At 41.4% G+C, this 20,059-nt stretch overlaps 1 protein-coding gene across 3 annotated transcripts in view; it reads right to left on the bottom strand.

Annotated features, from left to right (window-relative positions):
* Positions 1-1,672: 1,672 nt before the first annotated feature.
* LOC140191540 (aryl hydrocarbon receptor-like) overlaps positions 1,673-20,059 on the bottom strand; it is a 123,152-nt gene continuing 104,765 nt past the window's right edge. For 2 of the 3 annotated variants that reach the window (XM_072248999.1, XM_072249000.1), the window contains 2 exons: positions 18,367-19,804; positions 1,673-4,369 (listed from right to left, as the gene is read on the bottom strand). In XM_072248999.1, the coding sequence (XP_072105100.1) occupies positions 4,286-4,369; positions 18,367-19,804 (1,522 nt within the window). In that variant the 3' untranslated portion in view covers positions 1,673-4,285. Of the gene's footprint in view, positions 4,370-8,098; positions 8,216-18,366; positions 19,805-20,059 lie in introns of all 3 variants that reach the window. The other variant, XR_011883833.1, reaches the window with a different exon arrangement.

Raw genomic sequence — 20,059 nt, 5'->3', positions numbered from 1 at the left:
CATGTCATCAGGTCTTGGAATCAGGTCAAGAGAATTAAGGCTGAGATGACCTAAAAGGCCTTGTGCTACAAGGGATGAAGTGCTGTAACAAAAGTCAGGAGCTGATGATGGACAAGAGTTGACATTGGGGATGATCATGAAATTAACTCCAGCTACTCAGCGTCATCAATGGGAATGGCAAGCATCAAGAAAATTCACTTCATGGTGACGTCTGCCACTGAACACTGCCAGATGAAAAGACAAAGGCCAGTACTACTTTCTGAGCTATCACCTGTGGAGCAAAGTTGTATTGTGAAATCCCTGGGGGATGAATGAACCATTTAAGGGAAAATTACTTTTATCATTAGGGGCTCCAAATGAAGTGGTAAATCTCAGCCATACCAAGACTTTTTCTTCTTTCAAGTATTTTTACTATTAGCCCCCTGACATATATTCTTTGGCTGCCTTAGGAAGGAAACCTACCAGTTTAAGATTTTAACTCTCAATTTGCTTAACAAAGACATGTGCTAACCTTTCAGTGTGGAACACAAAACAGAAATAGATGAAGACGAAGTACCAGTGATCTCAAAGACCAATGAGCAGCAGTCATAATGGCTGCTTGAGCTGATGGCTTTCATTTCTTTGTGAAGCTTTTGTTTTATGCTTTGACTGTTATTTAGTGTTGATATAAAAAAAACACCTCATCTTTCTGCTTGTCTGCTCCTTGTGTAGGTTTGTGCTGGGGCTACCGTCTTCTACCACCATGCCCATCTAGTCATTCTTCACATCTGAGTCCATGCAGTAAGTACCAATGGACTGTACATCTATAGATGCATCAAAGTCAAGAGCATTCCAGGTCAATTTTAGACCCTGAGGCAAATTTAGGCCTCTTATCAACAACCGAATCTGTCTCAATTCCACATTGGGAGAAAGTTTACAATGAGAAAGGTGGCCATCTTTTGCAAGGATCTTTGTTTTGGGAAAAAAATATTAGTTCAGTCCATTCTAATCAGATGGACACCTCTGCGTAACTTTTCAGAAAACAACAATTTCATAGAACATAGAATAGTACAGCACAGTACAGGCCCTTCGGCCTACAATGTTGTGCCGACCCTCAAACCCTGCCTCCCATATAACCCCCCCACCTTAAATTCCTCCATATACCTGTCTAGCAGTCTCAAACTTCACTAGTGTATCTGCCTCCACCACTGACTCAGGCAGTGCATTCCACGCACCAACCACTCTCTGAGTAAAAAAACCTTCCTCTAATATACCCCTTGAACCTCCCACCCTTTACCTTAAAGCCATGTCCTCTTGTATTGAGCAGTAGTGCCCTGGGGAAGAGGCGCTGGCTATCCACTCTATCTATTCCTCTTATTATCTTGTACACCTCTATCAAGCTGATGCTTCATCTCATCTGTACTTAAAGACTAGTTTAACTAGCTAAAGTTCCAATCTGCATTCTGCACCCTCCAAAGTGATAGGTCTGCAGTGCAAAGGTCAACCTTCAGAAGATTTACAACAGGACTAGCAAACAACTAAACCTACAATTGAATTTTTAAGGCGGAGGTGAGATTTTGCTTCAGTTAAAGCTCACATTTAATCCCCGTGTGAAAAATGGAACAGACCTGTCATCAAAGACAATTCATTATAATTGGGGCAAAATGCCAACCAGAGAAAGAAATGAAAGCAGTGCTATTAATGGGAATTAATTCCTTTTGGTGCTTACTCCCAGGTGATTTGCTGCACCAACATACAAGATTTTCAATCCAACCACAGACCTTGTTGAACATGGATTAATGCTTGACACATATTAAGATAACAAAAGTTGCATAACAAAGGTTGATAATCAAGACAATAAATACATGCTAAACTTGTTTTTATGTTCATTTTATGGATTGGTTTGGGTTTAATATACGAAAGTGTAAAATCTCCAATCGGCCCATGCAAGACCAGTCACCCAAACCTAGGCAAAAAAATGTTACTTTTCCCAATGGGAATGGAAGTCATAGTCAACAAGGCCCTCAATGATCCAGACAGTTGCTAGTGAGCATTTAATGAACAGCATCCTCCTGAGGCCTGAGAGTGAGCCATGTTTTTGGTGGCGAGAGTGGGTGGGTGTGAGTCCTCCTTTTCCGTTTAAGAATGCAGGAGTCAAGTGAGGAGAAAATAGGTTTAATATGTAGTTGGGAGAGGTAGGGACTGTAATTATTTTTCCGTAGGAACAACATTATTCAGTTAAGAGAAATAGACTGCCAAATATTAATTAGCCAATAATTTAAGATCAGTAGCTCTTTATTTACCTAATTTTGTACCAGTTAAATTATCCAAATGTGGCCGCAATATTCCAGCACAAATTCTTAGACTTAGTATGAGATTAGTCACAGGTTCATATTATGGTTAACAACAGAAGTTTTTCTTTGTGCCAGAATACAGATTACAACAGGTCAAGTTATTCGCAAGGGCCTTGAATGTCAAAGCCCATTTCACATCTCCATTTAGAAATGTTTCAGAAATCATTTTCATGGACAAGATTTGGAGAATCAAATCCTATCAGACTCTGAATAATTACACAGATTGGAAAAACACTGGAAAATGGCAGGATAACAAAATGAGTGTAAAAGGACTTCTACCACATCTATTTTAAAAGTGTTCTTGGACAAATGCTTTTGTTAGGTTCTTTTGACACTCAGAAGCTTTTTCTCCCCACACTTATTGTCTTCAACTCAGCAACCATCCATAGCTACTGTATTTTGGCTGCTTGGATCGAGTTCAAAGACAATAAACCCAGTCATAATCAGAAGATTAATTACTGGTGAGGCTTGTGGCCATTCAATTCCCTTTCTCTATGCCTGATTTTCATTTTATCCTAGCTATTTCTCCCTTGCTCCTCCAGCTTACTTATCACTCTCTGTGTTTTCTCAATTCCACCCTTCATCTAAAAAAAAATTCACAATTTTTTTGGAGCTACAGGACAAAAATATTACTTTAACTGAATCCAATTTATTAATATACTGCACCTTCATGTTTAATCCCTTATTAATTTATGTTTAAATACTTTCAACCTCACTGCATTTTATACTCTTTTAAAAAAGGTTTTTGACAGTATTTACTTGAGGTCAATCAGGGCCAGCGTGGTTCCCAGGAATAGTTTCAGTTATCCAACTGAGTGGATCCCTCCAAAGAGGGATAGGGAGGAAGGGATTAAGCAGTACACTCTCAAGTGGGGTGATATATATGATGTACAAGGCACTTGAAGTTGTATGACCCTTCTTTGTCATTGTTCATAAGGCAACAGTGGTCTGTGTGCTTGCTTAAAAGTTGGGAAGTTCACTGGCCCACCTGGTTTTCCAAAGGGACTTCTTTGTACTATTAAACTTACAGAGCAAGTAGGGCAAGGATAGTCTCACACAGTGCATGTGCCTTGCTTTCTGCTCCCACACACTTCTCTATGTAGGTTAACAGGCATCCATTTGAAAGTCTTTTCAAAACTGGTTGAGCAATGTTCTTCTAACTCAGAAAAGAGTTTAAGATACAAGCCGGCATTGCTTTGAAATAGAGGATCAGAGTTTCTTTTCAAAGCTGTGCTTTTTGTTTTCAAAAGAAAATAGTGCTTATTATGTAAGGAACCCTCTTGTAGGTATTTCAACAGACTGCACTATTGTTATAAGGCCTATTACAGTTCGATTCCCCAATACACAACGCATTTCAAAAAATAAAGCAACAACTTAAGTCTCAAAGACCAGAACACCTTAAAAACACCTCCAACTTGAAGTTGCTTTTAAAGATTGGTCCAGAATGATTTGTTTCTACTGCCCTGAACCCAATGCTTGTACTTTTAAAAATAAAACATCTGCCGGTCACAAGGTGTAACTTACTTTTCTGTATGCAAAAGTTAAAAACAGCAAGATGTACTCAAGAGTTGAATTTCTTAATTAAAGAAAGGCTGTCCTCTAAAACATCATCCACTAAAACAAACATTTCATGACAATCTTTCTTAAAGCTGCAATAATAAATTCACTTTCAGTCATGTTGTGTTACTATGGTTACCTCCAAAGCCCTGTCACTTCTTGTTGCTCTTGTTCCAATAGCCACCCAAGTTGAGGACTATTCATAGTGCTCATTTTAAATAAATTGAGTCTCCACTTGAGAAAATCTTCTGAAGGAAAATCTAAGAAGCCACCCTTATGATAAGAATCAGATATGTCCAGAGGAGTCTTCACTGCTTGCCAAGACGTTGGGATCACAAGTTTATATCTGGAACATATCTGGTGTCAGATCCTTTCATGGAAAGCATGATGGTCCATTACTGTACAGAGCCATTCCCAAAAATAGGAGTACTGTTCACAGGGGGGTGAAAGCCTAGAATACCATTGGAATCTTCTGTCATCTAAGAAAGAAAATTGGACAGATGTTATCACAGGCACTTCTATACACCTGCCTCCTACCTTACCCCACTCTCTTTGGAAGATTACTCAGTGGCAAGCAGGGAAATGAATATCAGATACACATAAATGCTTGCAATGCTTCCTTCTTTCTCCATACAGCAGGAAGCTGGCCAATTAGGGATGGTCAATAGATCAGTGAACTGTAGGCTTGTATATTCTGGATGATTTGTATTCTGTATCTGTGAGAAATAGGGAGTCCTACCCATTATCATTGGTCAGAAGTGTTATCAGTCATCTGGAGAGCAGTCAATGCAAACCTGGGAGAGGCATCCTGTCTCCTTCATTAGCTCCACCTCAGCAATCTGTTTTCCTGACCCTTTGCTTTGAGGTATCAGGTAGGATTTTACAGCAGGATAGGAACTGAAAACAATGATGAGGGCTTTAAAACAGAGATATCATCAAACTGGGGGCCAAAGGAAGCCAGCAGTCACAATGGTCAAGGGCCAAGGATGAACAAGATTATGTTGGTATCAGGGACCTGGATGAGTTCTTAAAGAGTTCAGAAAATGGGTTCCAAATAGAAGAGCTGTATCTAGGGAGAACAAAAGCATGTATGAGGGTTTCAGTGACAAATGAAACCATAGGCAGATTAGTTGGAAGAAATTTATATTCATCCAGTGCTGGACGTCTGACAAGCAGTCTGACAGTTTGGTGGCAATAGAAGGTTGGAGAGAAATGATGGTGAGACAGACTGGATGTCACCAGCTTACACATGGAAACCCAAAGACATGTTTTCAAGGTGATATTGCTGAAAGGAGGTGGTGAAGAACAGATACTCGGGGACACCAGGGTAATAGTGGAGACACAGAAAGAGAAGCCATTGGAGGCCATAACTTGCAAGAGATGGTGTGGTCAATCAAGTGAAAGGCTGAAGCATTTATGTGATAATGATCACATTTCCTCATTACTATTACATTACTTTTTGTGGCAAATGGCCGTATTTAAATACACTACTGTGTTTCTTATATTACATAAGTGGCTTCACTTGAAAAATCCTTTATTGTTTTGGACACTGAAAGGGAAATGAAAGGCACCACAGAAATGCAAGTATTTCTTTCTTTTCCAAACTGCAATCATATTTGCAAAACACCCAGTTGTGCTTGCATTTTGATTTCAATATTTATTTCAATTAAAATCAGATACAGTCGGCCCTCCTTATCCACGAGGGATTGGTTCCGGGACCCCTTGCGGATACCAAAAACCGCGGATGCTCAAGTCCCTTATTCAACCTGTCTAAAAGCGGTGGATCTTAGGACCCAGTGGAACCCCAGACCTTATTTAACATGTCTCAGTGCGGTGGACATTAGGACCCGGCAGTGCAGTTCTAAATCCGCAGTGTTTCTGTTCACAAAAATAATCACAATCGCGATTTAAAATAAAGTGGAAATAATAAAGCGATCGGAAGGAGGTGAAACACCATCCGTCATTGGAAAAGCGTTATGCTACAGTCAGTCAACGATTGGAACAATTTAAAAGGAGAAAGTGAGAAAAGCCCTGCCCCGATGAAAGCTACAATTATTACTAAGCAATGCAGTGGTTTAATTATTGTGTTTTGAGGTTTTGGGTTTTTGATCTTTCACATCAACCCAGCACCGATAGAGAGCGCGCTCGAGAGCGGTCTGTCACTGGATCGAACTCGGGAATTTCCATTCCCGAGCCCGGCGCTGAAACATACGTTTCTTAAGTGTTTTATATGCATAGAAAGGTAAAATATATACTATATACTAAGATAAACGTTTGACTAACTGACGCTAAATAATACCGGATGTACCTGTTCCGACTTACTTAGTAAGAGAACTTCCGTTTTTTTTTCCCGATCCCGATCCATGATAATCTACACACATCCTCCCGTATACTTTAAATCATCTCTAGATTACTTATACCTAATACAATGTAAATGCCATGTAAAATAGTTGTTATATTGCATTGTTTGGGGAATAATGACAAGAAAAAAAAAGTCTGTACATGCTCGAACAACAAGCGCTGGAAGAGCTCTTCCAGGTTTTCTCGATTTGCGGTTGGTTGAATTTGCGCATGCGGAACTCGCGGATAAGGAGGGCCGACTGTACTGGCTGGCAATGCAGTGGCAAGCAGATAATTGTGTCAGAGTACTGGACAAGTCCCTACAAGCGCTGAGAGGTATTAAGGTCAGTGTTTCTCTTCTCTCAAGCCCATGAGGGAAAACACAGAGATCCTCAGCACGGTGAATTAAAAGGACTTAATATTACGCATTTGCAGAAATGTCTGCAAGCTCTTCACATACAATTGGTTGCTAGGAAGTTTAGTGCTTCATTATGTAAACAAACTTGACAGCCACTTCATGCAGAGTAAAATCAAACAAACAGCAACAAGGTAAATGAACAGTGTATCTGTTTTTGGCAAAGTAGAGTTTTCTCCAAAAAAGGCAAGAAAGACATTAGCTCCAACAATGCAGCACTCTCTCAGTAACAGGCAGAAGCTCGATACTTATGTTTTCAGACTGGGACTCAAAACTTACAACCTTCTGACTCAGGGGATGAGAGAAGTCCCAGCTGGAACTCAGATTGAAATAACTCTTATTTTAAAGGAACCATTAACCCATTTACAACTGACCTTTATTAAATCAAGTTCTATGGAAATGACAATGTGTTCTGCCCGACCAATCTCTTTTCCATGTGTGACTTATCTCCCTCACAGCCCTAGACCCTAGTGGTGTACTTTTCCTGTCATAGGCAGTTTGATGGATTTGAAGAATGAGCAAGATGCAGGCCATTCAGCCCCTTGAGCTTGTTCTGCCATTCAAATAAATCGTGACAGATCTTTGACCTCAGCATCACTTTCCAGCTTTATTCACAGATTTCATTTGGGAGCTCAAGATAAAGGAACCCTTAGGAGACAATGATCATAATGTGATAGAATTCACCCTGCAGTTTGAGAAAGAATCAGAATCAGGTTTATTATCACCGGCATGTGATGTGAAATTTGTTAACTTAGCAGCAGCAGCAGTTCAATACAATACATAATCTAGAAGAGAGAAAAAATAAAATAAAAACAATTATCAGTAAATCAATTACAGTATATGTGTATTGAATAGGTTTAAATAAAAACATGCAAAAAACAGAAACACTGTATATTAAAAAAAGTGAGGTGGTGTCCAAGGGTTCAATGTCCATTTAGGAATCTGATGGCAGAGGGGAAGAAGCTGTTCCTGAATCACTGAGTGTGTGCCTTCAGGTTTCTGTACCTCCTACCTGATGGTAACAGTGAGAAAAGGGCATGCCCTGGGTGCTGGAGGTCCTTAATAATGGACGCTGCCTTTCTGAGACACTGCTCCCTGAAGATGTCCTGGGTACTTTGTAGGGTAGTGCCCAAGATGGAGCTGACTAGACTTACAACCTTCTGCCGCTTCTTTCGGTCCTGTGCAGTAGCCCCTCCATACCAGACAGTGATGCAGCCTGTCAGAATGCTCTCCACGGTGCATCTATAGAAGTTTTTGAGTGTATTTGTTGACATGCCAAATCTCTTCAAACTCCTAATAAACTATAGCTGCTGTCTTGCCTTCCTTATAACTACATCTCTATGTTGGGGCCAGGTTAGATCCTCAGAGATCTTGACACCCATGAACTTGAAACTGCTCACTCTCTCCACTTCTGATCCCTCTATGAGAATTGGTTTGTGTTCCTTCAACTTACCCTTCTTGAAGTCCACAATCAGCTCTTTTGTCTTACTGACGTTGAGTGCCAGGTTGTTGCTGCAGCACCATTCCACTAGTTGGCATATCTCACTCCTGTACGCCCTCTCGTCACCACCTGTATTGTCAGCAAGTATATAGATGATATTTGAGCTATGCTTAGCCATACAGTCATGTGTAGATACAGAGTAGAGCAGTGGACTAAGCACACACCCCTGGGGTGCACCAGTGTTGAATGTCAGTGAGGAGGATATGTTATCACCAATCCGCACAGACTGTGGTCTTCCGGTTCGGAAGTCAAGGATCCAATTGCAGAGGGAGGTACAGATGCCCAGGTTCTGAAAGTTCTCAATGAGGATTGTGGGAATGATGGTATTAAATGCTGAGCTATAGACAATGAACAGCATCCTGACATAGGTGTTTGTGTTGTCAGGGTGGTCTAAAGCCATGTGGAGAGCCATCGAGATTGAGAAAGAGAAGCTAGAGTTTAGATATATCATTATTACAGTGGAGTAAAGGGAATTACAGAGGCATGAAATAGGAGATGGCTAAAGATGACAGGAAGGGAACACGAGCAGGGATGATGGCAGAATAGCAATGGCTGGAGTTTCTGGAAGCAATTCAGAAAGCACAGGATAGATACATGTAAAAAGTATTCTGAAGGCATGAAGACACAACTGTGGCCAACAAGGGAAGTAAGAAACAATATAAAAGGAAAGATAGAGGGAATAGAATACATCAAAAATTAGTGGGAAGTTAGTGGACTGGGAAGCTTTTAAAAACCAACAGAAGGCAAGTAAAACAAGTCATTAAGAGAAAAAAAAAATGAAATATGAAGGTAAGTTAGCCAAAAATATTAAAGAGGATACAACATGCTTTTTCAGATATATAAAGAGTCAAAAAGAGGCGAGAGTGGATATCAGACCACTGTAAAGTAATGTTGGAAAGGTAGTAATGAGGGATAAAGAAATGGAGGGCGAACTTAATAAGTATTTTGCTTCAGTATTCACTGTGGCAGACACCAGCAGTATGCCAGAGTGTCAGGTGGCAGAAGTGAGTGTCACTGCTATTAATAAGGAGAAGGTGCTTAGGAAGCTGAAAGGTCTGAAGGTAGATTAATCACCTGGACCAGATGGACTACACCCCAGGTGATTAATCTACCTTCAGACCTTTCAGAGGTAGTTGAAGAAATCGTGAAGGCATTAGTGATGATCTTTCAAGAATCACTTAATTCTGGAATGGTCTGGAGGACTGGAAAATTGCAAATGTCAATCCAGTCTTTAAGAAGAGAGGAAGGCAGAAGAAAGGAAATAATAATCCAGTTAGCCTGACTTCAGTGGTTGGGAAATTGTTGGAATCCTTTGTTAAGGATGAGGTTTCAGCGTAATTGGAGGCAGACGATAAGACAGACAAATGTCAGCATGGTTTCCTTAGGGAAAATCTTGCCTGACAAATCTGTTGGAATTCTTTGAGGAATAGGCAGGATCGATAAAGAAAAGTTGCTAACTTGGATTTTCAAAAGGCCTTTGACAAGGTGCCACATGTGAGGCTGCAAGCAAGATAAGAGTCCATGGTATTACAGGAAAGATACTAGCATGGATAGAAGATTGACTGACTGGCAGAAGGCAGAGTGGGAATGAGTGGGAATAAGGGAGCCTTTTCTGATTGGCTGCCGGTGACTAGTGGTGTTCTGCAGGGGTCAGTGTTGGGACCACTTCTTTTTACGTTATACAGCAATGATTTGGATGATGGTATTGCTGGTTTTGTGACCAAGTTCGCGGATGATACAAAGGTAGGTGGAGGGGCAGCTAGTACTGAGGAAGCAGGGAGTCTGCAGAAGGATTTAGACAGATTAGGAAAATGGACAATGAAGTGGCAGATGGAATATAGTGTCGGTAAGTGTATGGTCATGCCCTTCGGTAGGAGGATCAAAAGCATAGACTATTTTCTAAATGGGGAAAAAATTCAAAAATCAGGGGTACAAAGGGACTTGGAAATGCTTGTTTAGGATTCCCTAGAGGTTAACTTGCAGGTTGTGTCAGTGGTAAGGAGGCAAATACAATGTTAGCATTCGTTTCTCGAGAACTAGAATATAAAAACAAGGATGTATGCTGAGGCTTCATAAGGCATTGGTCAAACCACACTTGGAGTATTGTGAGCAGTTTGGGCACCTTTTCTGTGAAAAGATGTGCTGACATTGGAGAGGGTCCAGAGAAGGTTCACGAGAATGATTTTAGGAATGAAAGGGTTAACATATGATGGCTTTGAGCCTGTACTCACTGGAGTTTAATAGAATGGGAGAGGATCTCATTGAAACCTATTGTATGTTGAAATGCTACGAAAGAGTGGATATGCACAGAATGTTTCCTATAGTGGGGGAAGTCTAGGATCAGAGGGCAGAACCTCAGAATAGAGGGACATCTATTTAGAACAGAGATGAGGAGGAATTTCTATAACCAAAGGGTAGTGAATCTGTTAAATTCATTTTTACATACAGCTGTGGATACCTAGTTATTGGGTCTATTTAAAGAGGAGGTTGATAAGCTCTTGACTAGTCAAGACGTCAAAGGTTACAGGGAGAAGGCAGGAGAATGGAGATGAGAGAGATAGGAAATCAGGCATGATTGAATGACAGAGCAGACTCGATAGGCTGAATGGCCTAATGCTGCTCCTACAGCATGTTTTATGGTCAAAGTCTCGATTTCTGTTTTATGCAGAAATCTACAATACAACACAGAAGCTCATTCATGGGATCACCATGTCCATGCCAACCATCAAATACCCAATCATGCTACTGCCATTACTAACACTTAGCCCATAGGCTTCTATGCCTTGGTGACTTATGTACTCACCTTGAAACCCTGTGACAGCAATTTTGAATGAACACAATGACAAAGCCCCTATAGCCACCTGGGGTACAGAATTCCAAAGATTCACCACCCTCTGATTAAAAAATCCCCTCTTTCTCTTGGACCAAAGCTCTACCCATTATAGTCAAACTGTGACGTAGTCCTAGTCACTTCAGTCAGGGGAACCATCTTCCCTGAATCCAGACTGCCAGGTCTTTCAAGAATCTTGTAAGTTTTAATGAAATCTCCTCCCATTCCTCCAAATGTTAAAGAATACAGTCCAGTTTGCTCTCTCATTCCTCGTACTGTAAACCCACCATCTCTGAAATCAATCCAGTAGCTATTTGTTGTACTTCTCTCTAAACCAATACATTCTTCCTTATGTAAGCAGACCAAAATCGTGCAGAATGTCCCAGTTGTGATCTCACCACAACCTAGACAATTGTAGTAAGACTTCCTTATTCCTATATTCAAACCGTCTTGTAATAAAGGGTTACAAGCCATTTATTTCACCTGGTGTTAGCTTTCTGTATTTTGAGTACAAGCACACCAAGGCCTTTCTGAACATCAATATTACTTATTTTCTCACCATTTAACAAATGCTTTGCTTTTCTATTATGTGCCCCAAAGTGCTTGATTTAACATATTTCCACATTGTCTCCCATCTGCCATCTTCTCACTCACTCAGCTTGCCCACATCCTTAAAGCCCTTTACATCCTCCTCTATACTGACAACTCTGTCTAGTTTATTATCAAAGTTACAAATATGACACTGGGTCCCCTTAGTAAAATTGTTGGTATGGCCTGTGAACTAGTAGGGCCCAAGCACCTATCCTTGCAGACCCCACAGGTCACAATCTAACAACCTGAGAATAATTTGCTTATTCTCACTTTGTTTTCTGACCACTAATTAGTTTTCAACTAACATGAGTACAGTACTGGAATGAGTACAGACCCCACTGGAGTACCTAGGAAGGCTCTGAAAACTTATCCCAACTAACAGGTGGGTGTATTCAAAGACATTTTCAACCACTCACTGTTATGGTTGGAAGTTCCCACCTGTTTCAAAAGGGCAACAATTATATCAGCGCCCAACAAGAGTAGTGCAAGCTGCCTTAACGACGGTCATCCAGTAACACTCACACCTATGATGATGAAATGCTTTGAGGGGTCGGTCATGGCTAGAATGAACTCCTGCCTCAGTAAGGACCTGGACCCACTACAATTTGCCTATCACCACAATAGGTCTACAGCAGACACAATCTCAATGGCTCTTCACATGGCCTTAGATCTCCTGGATAATACAAACACCCATGTCAGGATACTGTTTGTTGACTATAGCTCAGCATTTAATACCATCAGTCTGACAGGGCTGATCAAAAAGCTACAGAACCAGGGCTTCTGTACCTCAAGGCAATAATAACTCCTCCTCGCTGACTATCAACACTGGCGCACCTCAGGGGTGTGTGCTTAGCCCACTGCTCTACTCTGTCTACACCCATGACTCTGTCGCTAGGCACAGCTCAAATGCCATCTATAAATATTCAGAGGATACAACCTTTGTTGGCAGAATCTCAGATGGACATGAGAGGACGTCCAGGAGCGAGATATACCAGGTAGTTGAGCAGTGTCACAGCAACAACCTGGCACTCAATGTCAGTAAGACCAAAGAGTTGATTATGGACTTCAGGAAGGGTAAGACAAGGGAACATGAACCAATCCTCACAGATGGATTAGAGGTGAAGAGAGGGAGCAACTTCAAGTTCCTGGGTGTCAAGATCTCTGAGGATCTAACCTGGTCCCAGCATATCAGTGCAGTTACAGAGAAAGCAAGATAGTAGCTATATTTCATTAGGAGTCTGAGGAGATTTAAGTTGTTATCAAAAACACTGGAAAACCTCTAGTTGTACCGCAGAGTGTATTCTGACAGGCTGCATCACTGTCTGGTATGTGGGGAGGGGGAGGGGGGCTACTGCATAGGATTCTAAGAAACTACAGAGAGTTGTAGAATTAGTCAGCTCCATCATGGGTACTAACCTCTGTAATATCCGGGACATCTTCAAGGAACAGAAAGGTTCTTTAGAAAGGTGGCATCCATTATTAAGGACCCTCGTCACCCAGGACATGCACTCTTCTCATTGTTACTGTCAGGAAGGAGGCACAGAGGCCTGAAGGCACACATTCAGCGATTCAGGAATAGCTTCTTCCCCTCTGTCATCTGATTTCTAAATGGACATGGAACTCATAAACACCGCTCACTTTTTTTCCCTCTGATTTTGCACTATTTTAAATTGAACTATTTGATATACATATACAGTGCCTATAAAAACAACTCACCACCCCCCCCATTGGAAGTTTTCATATGTTATTGTATTACAATATTGAATCACAGGGGATTTAATTTGGCTATTTTTTGACACTGATCAACAGGTAAAGACTCTTTTGTGTCAAAGTTAAAACGGATCTCTACAAAGTGATCTAAATTAATTACACATACAAAACACAAAATAATTGACTGCATTAGTATTCAGCCCCTTCAGTCAGTACTTAGCAGTAATTACAGCCTTGAGTCTGTGCAGATAGGTCTCTATCAGCTTTGCACATCTGGACACTGCAATTTTCCCCCATTCTTCTTTACAAAACTGCTCAAGCTCTGTCAGATTGCAAGGGGCTCATGAGTGAACAGTCCTTTTCAAGTCCAGCCACAAATTCTCAATTGAATTGAGGTCTGGACTGAGTTGGCCACTCGAGGACATTAACTTTGTTGTTTTTTAAGCCATTCGTGTGTAGCTTTGGCTTTATGCTTGGGGTCATTGTCTTGCTGGGAAACAAATCTTCTCCCAAGTCACAGTTCTCTTGCAGATTGCATGAGGTTTTTCCTCCAGGATTAACCTGTATTTTGCTGCATTCATTTTACCCTCTACATTCACAAGCCTTCCAGGGCCTGCTACAGTGAAGCATCCCCACAGCATGATGCAGCCACCACTATGCTTCACGGTAGGGATGGTATGTTTTTGATGATGTTGGTGTTTGGCTTATGCCAAACAAACATAGCGTTTAGTCTCGCAACACACATCAAAGTTGCTGGTGAACGCAGCAGGCCAGGCAGCATCTGTAGGAAGAGGTGCAGTCGACGTTTCAGGCCGAGACCCTTCGTCAGGGTTTAGTCTGATGGCCAAAAGGCCTAATTTTGGTTTCATCAGACCATAGAACCTTCTTCCAGCTGACTTCAGAGTCTCTCACATGCTTCTGGCAAACTCTAACTGAGATTTCATGTTAGTTTTTTTTCCAACAATGGCTTTCTCTTTGCCACTCTCCCATAACGCTGCAACTGGTGAAACACCCAAACAACAGTTGTTGTATGTGCAGTCTCTCCCATCTCAACCACTGAAGCTTGTAACTCCTCCAGAGTTCATAGGTCTCTTGGTGGTCTCCCTCACCAGCCTCTTCTTGGTCACTCAGTTTTTGAGGATGGCCTGCTCTAGGCTTTTAAATATCTGTGCCATATTCTTTCCATTTCTTGATGATTAACTTAACTGTACTCCAAAGGATATTCAGTGACTTGGAAATTTTCTTGTATCCATCTCCTGACTTGTGCTTTTCAATAACCTTTACACAGATTTGCTTAGTGTTGTTTTGCCTTCTCCATGGTGTAGTTTTTGCCAGGATACTGACTCACCAGCAGTTGGACCTTCCAGATACAGGTGTATTTTTACTTCAATCATTTGAAACACCTTGACTGCACATGGTAATCTCCATTTAACTCATTATGTGACTTCTCAAACCAATTGGCTGCACCAGTGATTACTTGGTGTGTCATGTTAAAGGGGTGAATACTTATGCAATCAATTACTTTGTGTTTTATATTTGTAATTAATTTAGATCACTTTGTACAGATCTGTTTCACTTTGACACAAAAGAGTCCTTATTTGTTGATCAGTGTCAAAAAAAAAAAAGCCAAATTAAATCCACTGATTCAATGTAGTAAAACAATAAAACATGAAAACTTCCGGGGGGGTGGGGGGGTGCATAATTTTTATAGACACTGTATATACTTACTGTAATCGATTTATTTTTTTCTATATTTAGCACATATTTCATTGTATTGCTGCTGCTAAGTTAACAAATTTCATGACATACACCATTGATATTAAACCTGGTTCGGATTCTGAATTCCACCTGTTCTAACCTTGCTAACCAAACAAATGTCTTGAACCTTGCTGAAGATCATCCAAAAATCTGAATATTTCATATACCCTGGTTCCTCCATATCTACCATACCCATTTACACCACCAAAGAACTCCATCAAATGAGTCTTTCATAAATCCATACCAACTCTCACCAGCATGTTCACTTGTGACAGGTCCACCAAGGACTCCCAACCAGAATTAAAATTATCCAAACACCAGTTACAGCAGCATATTGTCTAAGATGCCTTCTTTGTGGGGGGAAAAAAGTTTTGTAGGAATATCACGAGTTTCAACATCTCAATGACAATTCTTCCTTACCTCAATTAAAATACCCAAAGCAGACATCTAGGTTGCAAGATTTGTCCAATAAAAATCTGTCCATCTCTGTGCAGCCCTCATGTATTCATTGCTGTTGTTATCCAAACATCTACCACCAAGCAGCAGAGTGAATTCTACATTTTATACACCAGTGCACTAAAAGCTATTCCCTAATTTCACTTTCAAGAGGACTTCCACTAATTTTAAGCCAGCATCTCCTTGCACTGCAGTTCTGGATTACTGATCATTTTGAAATCCTTTAATTATTTCAAAGAGTTTGATTTGGTCCACCACCTCCAACTGTATGAGATCAAGGGAATACAAACCATATTTACACAACTTGTCATCGTGCATTTAACCTTTTGAGCCCCAACACCTTTCTGATTGTTCTTCATGTGTACCCTCATATATGTCTTTGAGAATTCTTATTATTCATTCACGAGGTGTGGATATCACTGTAAAGGCCAGGAAATATTGACTATTCCCAGCAATGCTGCAATTGGACCGTAACTTTTGATTCACTGTACAGTACAGGAGGATCTTTTCCAAGGGCTAAGTTGAAAGGCCCTGTGTTTCAAAATGTGTGACAGACAATCAGTCTACACAGGGTTGCATCTCATTGCTTTGTCTCCCACCAAATCGGGCCATAATGTTTTACAAGAGGAAGTTACGTTATTCTAGGTGAAAGCTACTGACAGACTGCATATTGAAAGGGGAAATGCAGTATATCTTACAGCACAAGAATGAGGAAGTAAAAAATTATTTCTTCAGAATAGGCACCACCATTGGTTACCACAATCTTCAGCATAATAATAAATTCCTAGTTCATTGTCTTTTTTTTTTACAAAATCAACAAGCAGATTTTGCAAAAGTTTCCATTTTGAGATGAAGTGGATTGGGTTAATAGGCCAACACTTATTAGCAATTCTCTTATCACTAATTTATTTCATCACTATACTCAGTGAAGAGTTCATGCTTGCCTCTGATGTGTTAACTCTTTCCTTCAGAATTGCCTCATTTAGTGTTCCTCACCCAAGCATCACTCTTCCACCACCTAAAACATCAGCAAGGGACTCCTACCTCTCTGAGCAATTGAGGTCTCCTAACTCCTTCCTGGCACAAAGGATTCATGATCATTCAAGGTAGCTTACCACAACATAACCACTGTCCAAACAAACCCATGGAGACCGAGAGGTAGTAGCTGGATGAAGTTAATAGGCGCTGGTCAATCTCAAAAATCTTTAAGTGTTGGAAAAATGTTTCATCAGGACAAGAGTGGACCACTTACCCTTCCATTCTGCCAATCAACTCAGGGCTGACCCAATATTAACTCCATTTATTTGGCAATATCTTTGATATCCTTGCCCAATATAAATCTATCAGTCACAATCCTAAACGTTTCAGTTACCTGAACATCCAGTGAATTGTATATTTTCAAAAGAATGTGGAACTGCTTTGAATATACAAATGTAAATACATGCCAACAAACTAGCAATCTCAATGGCTCTCCACACGGCTTTAGACCACCTAGACAATACAAACACCTACATCAGGATGCTGTTCATTGACTATAGCTCAGCATTTAATACCATCATTCCCACAATCCTGATTGAAAAGTTGCAGAACCTGGGCCTCTGTACCTCCTTCTGCAATTGGATCCTCAACTTCCTAACCAGAAGACCACAATCTATGCGGATTGGTGATAACATCTCCTCCTCGCTGATGATCAACACTGGTGCACCTCAGGGGTGTGTGCTTAGCCCACAGCTCTACTCTCTCTATACCCATGACTCTGTGGCGAGGCATAGCTCAAATACCATCTATAAACTTGCTGACAATACAACCATTGTTGGTAGAATCTCAGGTGGTGAGAGGGCATACAGGAGTGAGATATGCCAACTAGTGGAGTGGTGCCACAGCAACAACCTGGCACTCAATGTCAGTGAGACGAAAGAGCTGATTGTGGACTTCAGGAAGGGTAAGACGAAGGAACACATACCAATCCTCAGAGGGATCAGAAGTGGAGAGAGTGAGCAGCTTCAAGTTCCTTGGTGTCAAGATCTCTGAGGATCTAACCTGGTCCCAACACACTGATGTAGTTATAAAGGCGGCAAGGCAGCGGCTATACTTTATTAGGAGTTTGAAGAGATTTGGCATGTCAACAAATACACTCAAAAGCTTCTATAGTTGTACCATGGAGAGCATTCTGACAGGCTGCATCACTGTCTGGTATGGAGGGGCTACTGCACAAGACCAAAAGAAGCTGCAGAAGGTTGCAAATCTAGTCAGCTCCATCTTGGGCACGAGCCTACAAAGTACCCAGGACATCTTCAGGGAGCAGTGTCTCAGAAAGGCAGCATCCATTACTAAGGATCTCCAGCACCCAGGGCATGCCCTTTTCTCACTGTTACCATCAGGAAGGAGGTACAGAAGCCTGAAGGCACACACTCAGTGATTCAGGAACAGCTTCTTCCCCTCTGCCATCCAATTCCTAAATGGACATTGAAGCTTTGGACACTACCTCACTTTTTAAAAATATACAGTATTTCTGTTTTTTGCACATTTTTAAAAATCTATTCAACATACATAATTGATTTACTTGTTTATTTTTGTTTTATTTAATTTATTATTTTTTTCTCTCTCTGCTAGATTATGTATTGCATTGAACTGCTACTGCTAAGTTAACAAATTTCACGTCACATGCCGGTGATAATAAACCTGATTCTGATTAATGAGTATAAAATGCTCTGCCTCTGTAGGGTTCTCAGGGCACAGAATTAGCCTTATTACCTCATCTTTCTCCAGTGTGGACTGCATCTGGACCTGCTCCAGATCTGACAATGAAAAGCAAAGAAGAAACATCGGATAAGAACATTAGTGCGAGGTAACCAAGTTAAAATCTCAGGCCTACCTTGTACAAATCAACGGCACACCAGCTATTTTGTTCCTCGGGGTGTAAGTGAGAGTACTTGTTCATATTAGACAATGGGACTGTCGGTGTCGGGTGAAATGCAGGAAGATTCGTACTCTTCCCACTCACATGAGATGCTGTGGAGCTGAAATGTGGAAATGTCATCCCATTTGGTTGGTTTGCTCCTGGGAACCAGCCTGCTTGATTGTAACTCTCATATCCATGACTAGCTACTGCAGTGCTTGGATGACTGAAATCAAATCTGCTCTGTTGAGAAGGGGCAACACAGGGAGGTGCACTGGATGGTGAATGAAATAGGGATGTGTTTTGCTGCAGGTTAACTCTACAGCTCTGTGCAGCTCTCAAGTATCCATTGCCGTTGCTGCAGTTCATTGTGGCAGCTGGGTTTAGTCCAGTGACTGAGGACGGACTTGAATTGTTGGACTGCTGTGGATAATGGTATGACTGCTGGTTGTTGTACTGCATTGACAGTTGCTGACCGGGTGGCTGCAAGTGCTGCTGCAAATGAGGGTCCTGTCTCACAGCCGGCTGCTTATGAAGGCTGTACTGCTGGATGCATTGTTGCTGCATGGGACCAGAGGTCTGTGCATACTGCTGCTGCAGAGAATGAGGCCAATGCTGTTGAAGCAAGTCCTGCTGTGGCATGTTTTGTGTTCGGCTACAAGGTTGCATTGCTTCTTGGGGCAAGTAACTTGCCTTGCAAGACTGTTGAGGAATTGATGGCACGTTCTGTTGCAAGTGCAATGGTGCCATCGGAGGCAGTCTGTTGGCTTGTCTCTGTGACATCCCCAAGCATTCAGGCAGTTGATCCCCTGTACCTAAATTCTCTTGCAATCCAGATTGTTGGTGTGAACTCTCCTTCTTCTTTAGTGATTCATGGACATAAGACAAAACCTGGTCATTTGTCAGCACGTCACTGAGGGGGCATTCCATGTCCATGCTCAATGTGCTCTCTACCCAGTGCATGAGCTCCAAGTCTTCTGGTGCCAAGCTCTCCAGTACATCAGGGAGGCCATTGTCACTTTGGAGCATGTCATCCAATGTGGACAATAGGTCATCTTCTTGCTTGATGCTGGGGTCCTCCTCTTTTACATTCTTCTCTCCATTTGGGAGACATGGTGCATTGACTGTTGATCCACTGGCAACTGTTCTGCCAATTCGACTTAAGGAGTACTTGGGCTCCACTGCTGGGTGCCTGATGTACACTGCTTTGTCTTGGCTCATCATGGCTCCAAGGATTGAGTTCGGATCCATGCATCCATTCTTTACCACACTGGAATTACCATTCTCAGACGCATATGGGTTGGTGACCTCAAATAGAGGAGAAACACTATCATACAAGACAGCCTCCCCAACTGAGAATGGAAATTGGAATGGCATTGTGCGATTCTTAAAGTGATCAATCCCTTCTTTATCCCTGTGGAAAGATAATTAAATTCTTTAATGGAGACTTTGACAAGCAGGATAATAAGAAGCACATATATGCAAGAGTTACTGTGGGAGAAGCACACAGGCAAGACACATGTGAGATCAACATGACAGAAAAGTTCACAATCAACTAACTCAGAGTCATAAAACAGGGAAACAGGCCTTTTGGCCCACTGAGTCCATGCTAGCCATTAGCTATTGATTTACATTGATCCCATTTTATTTTCCCCACATTCCTTTCAGC

This window comes from Mobula birostris, chromosome X (assembly GCF_030028105.1).
Source record: "Mobula birostris isolate sMobBir1 chromosome X, sMobBir1.hap1, whole genome shotgun sequence".
Classification (NCBI taxonomy): domain Eukaryota; kingdom Metazoa; phylum Chordata; class Chondrichthyes; order Myliobatiformes; family Myliobatidae; genus Mobula; species Mobula birostris.
Note: the sequence above shows the minus strand (reverse complement) of the source record. Positions and strands in the feature narration are given on the sequence as shown.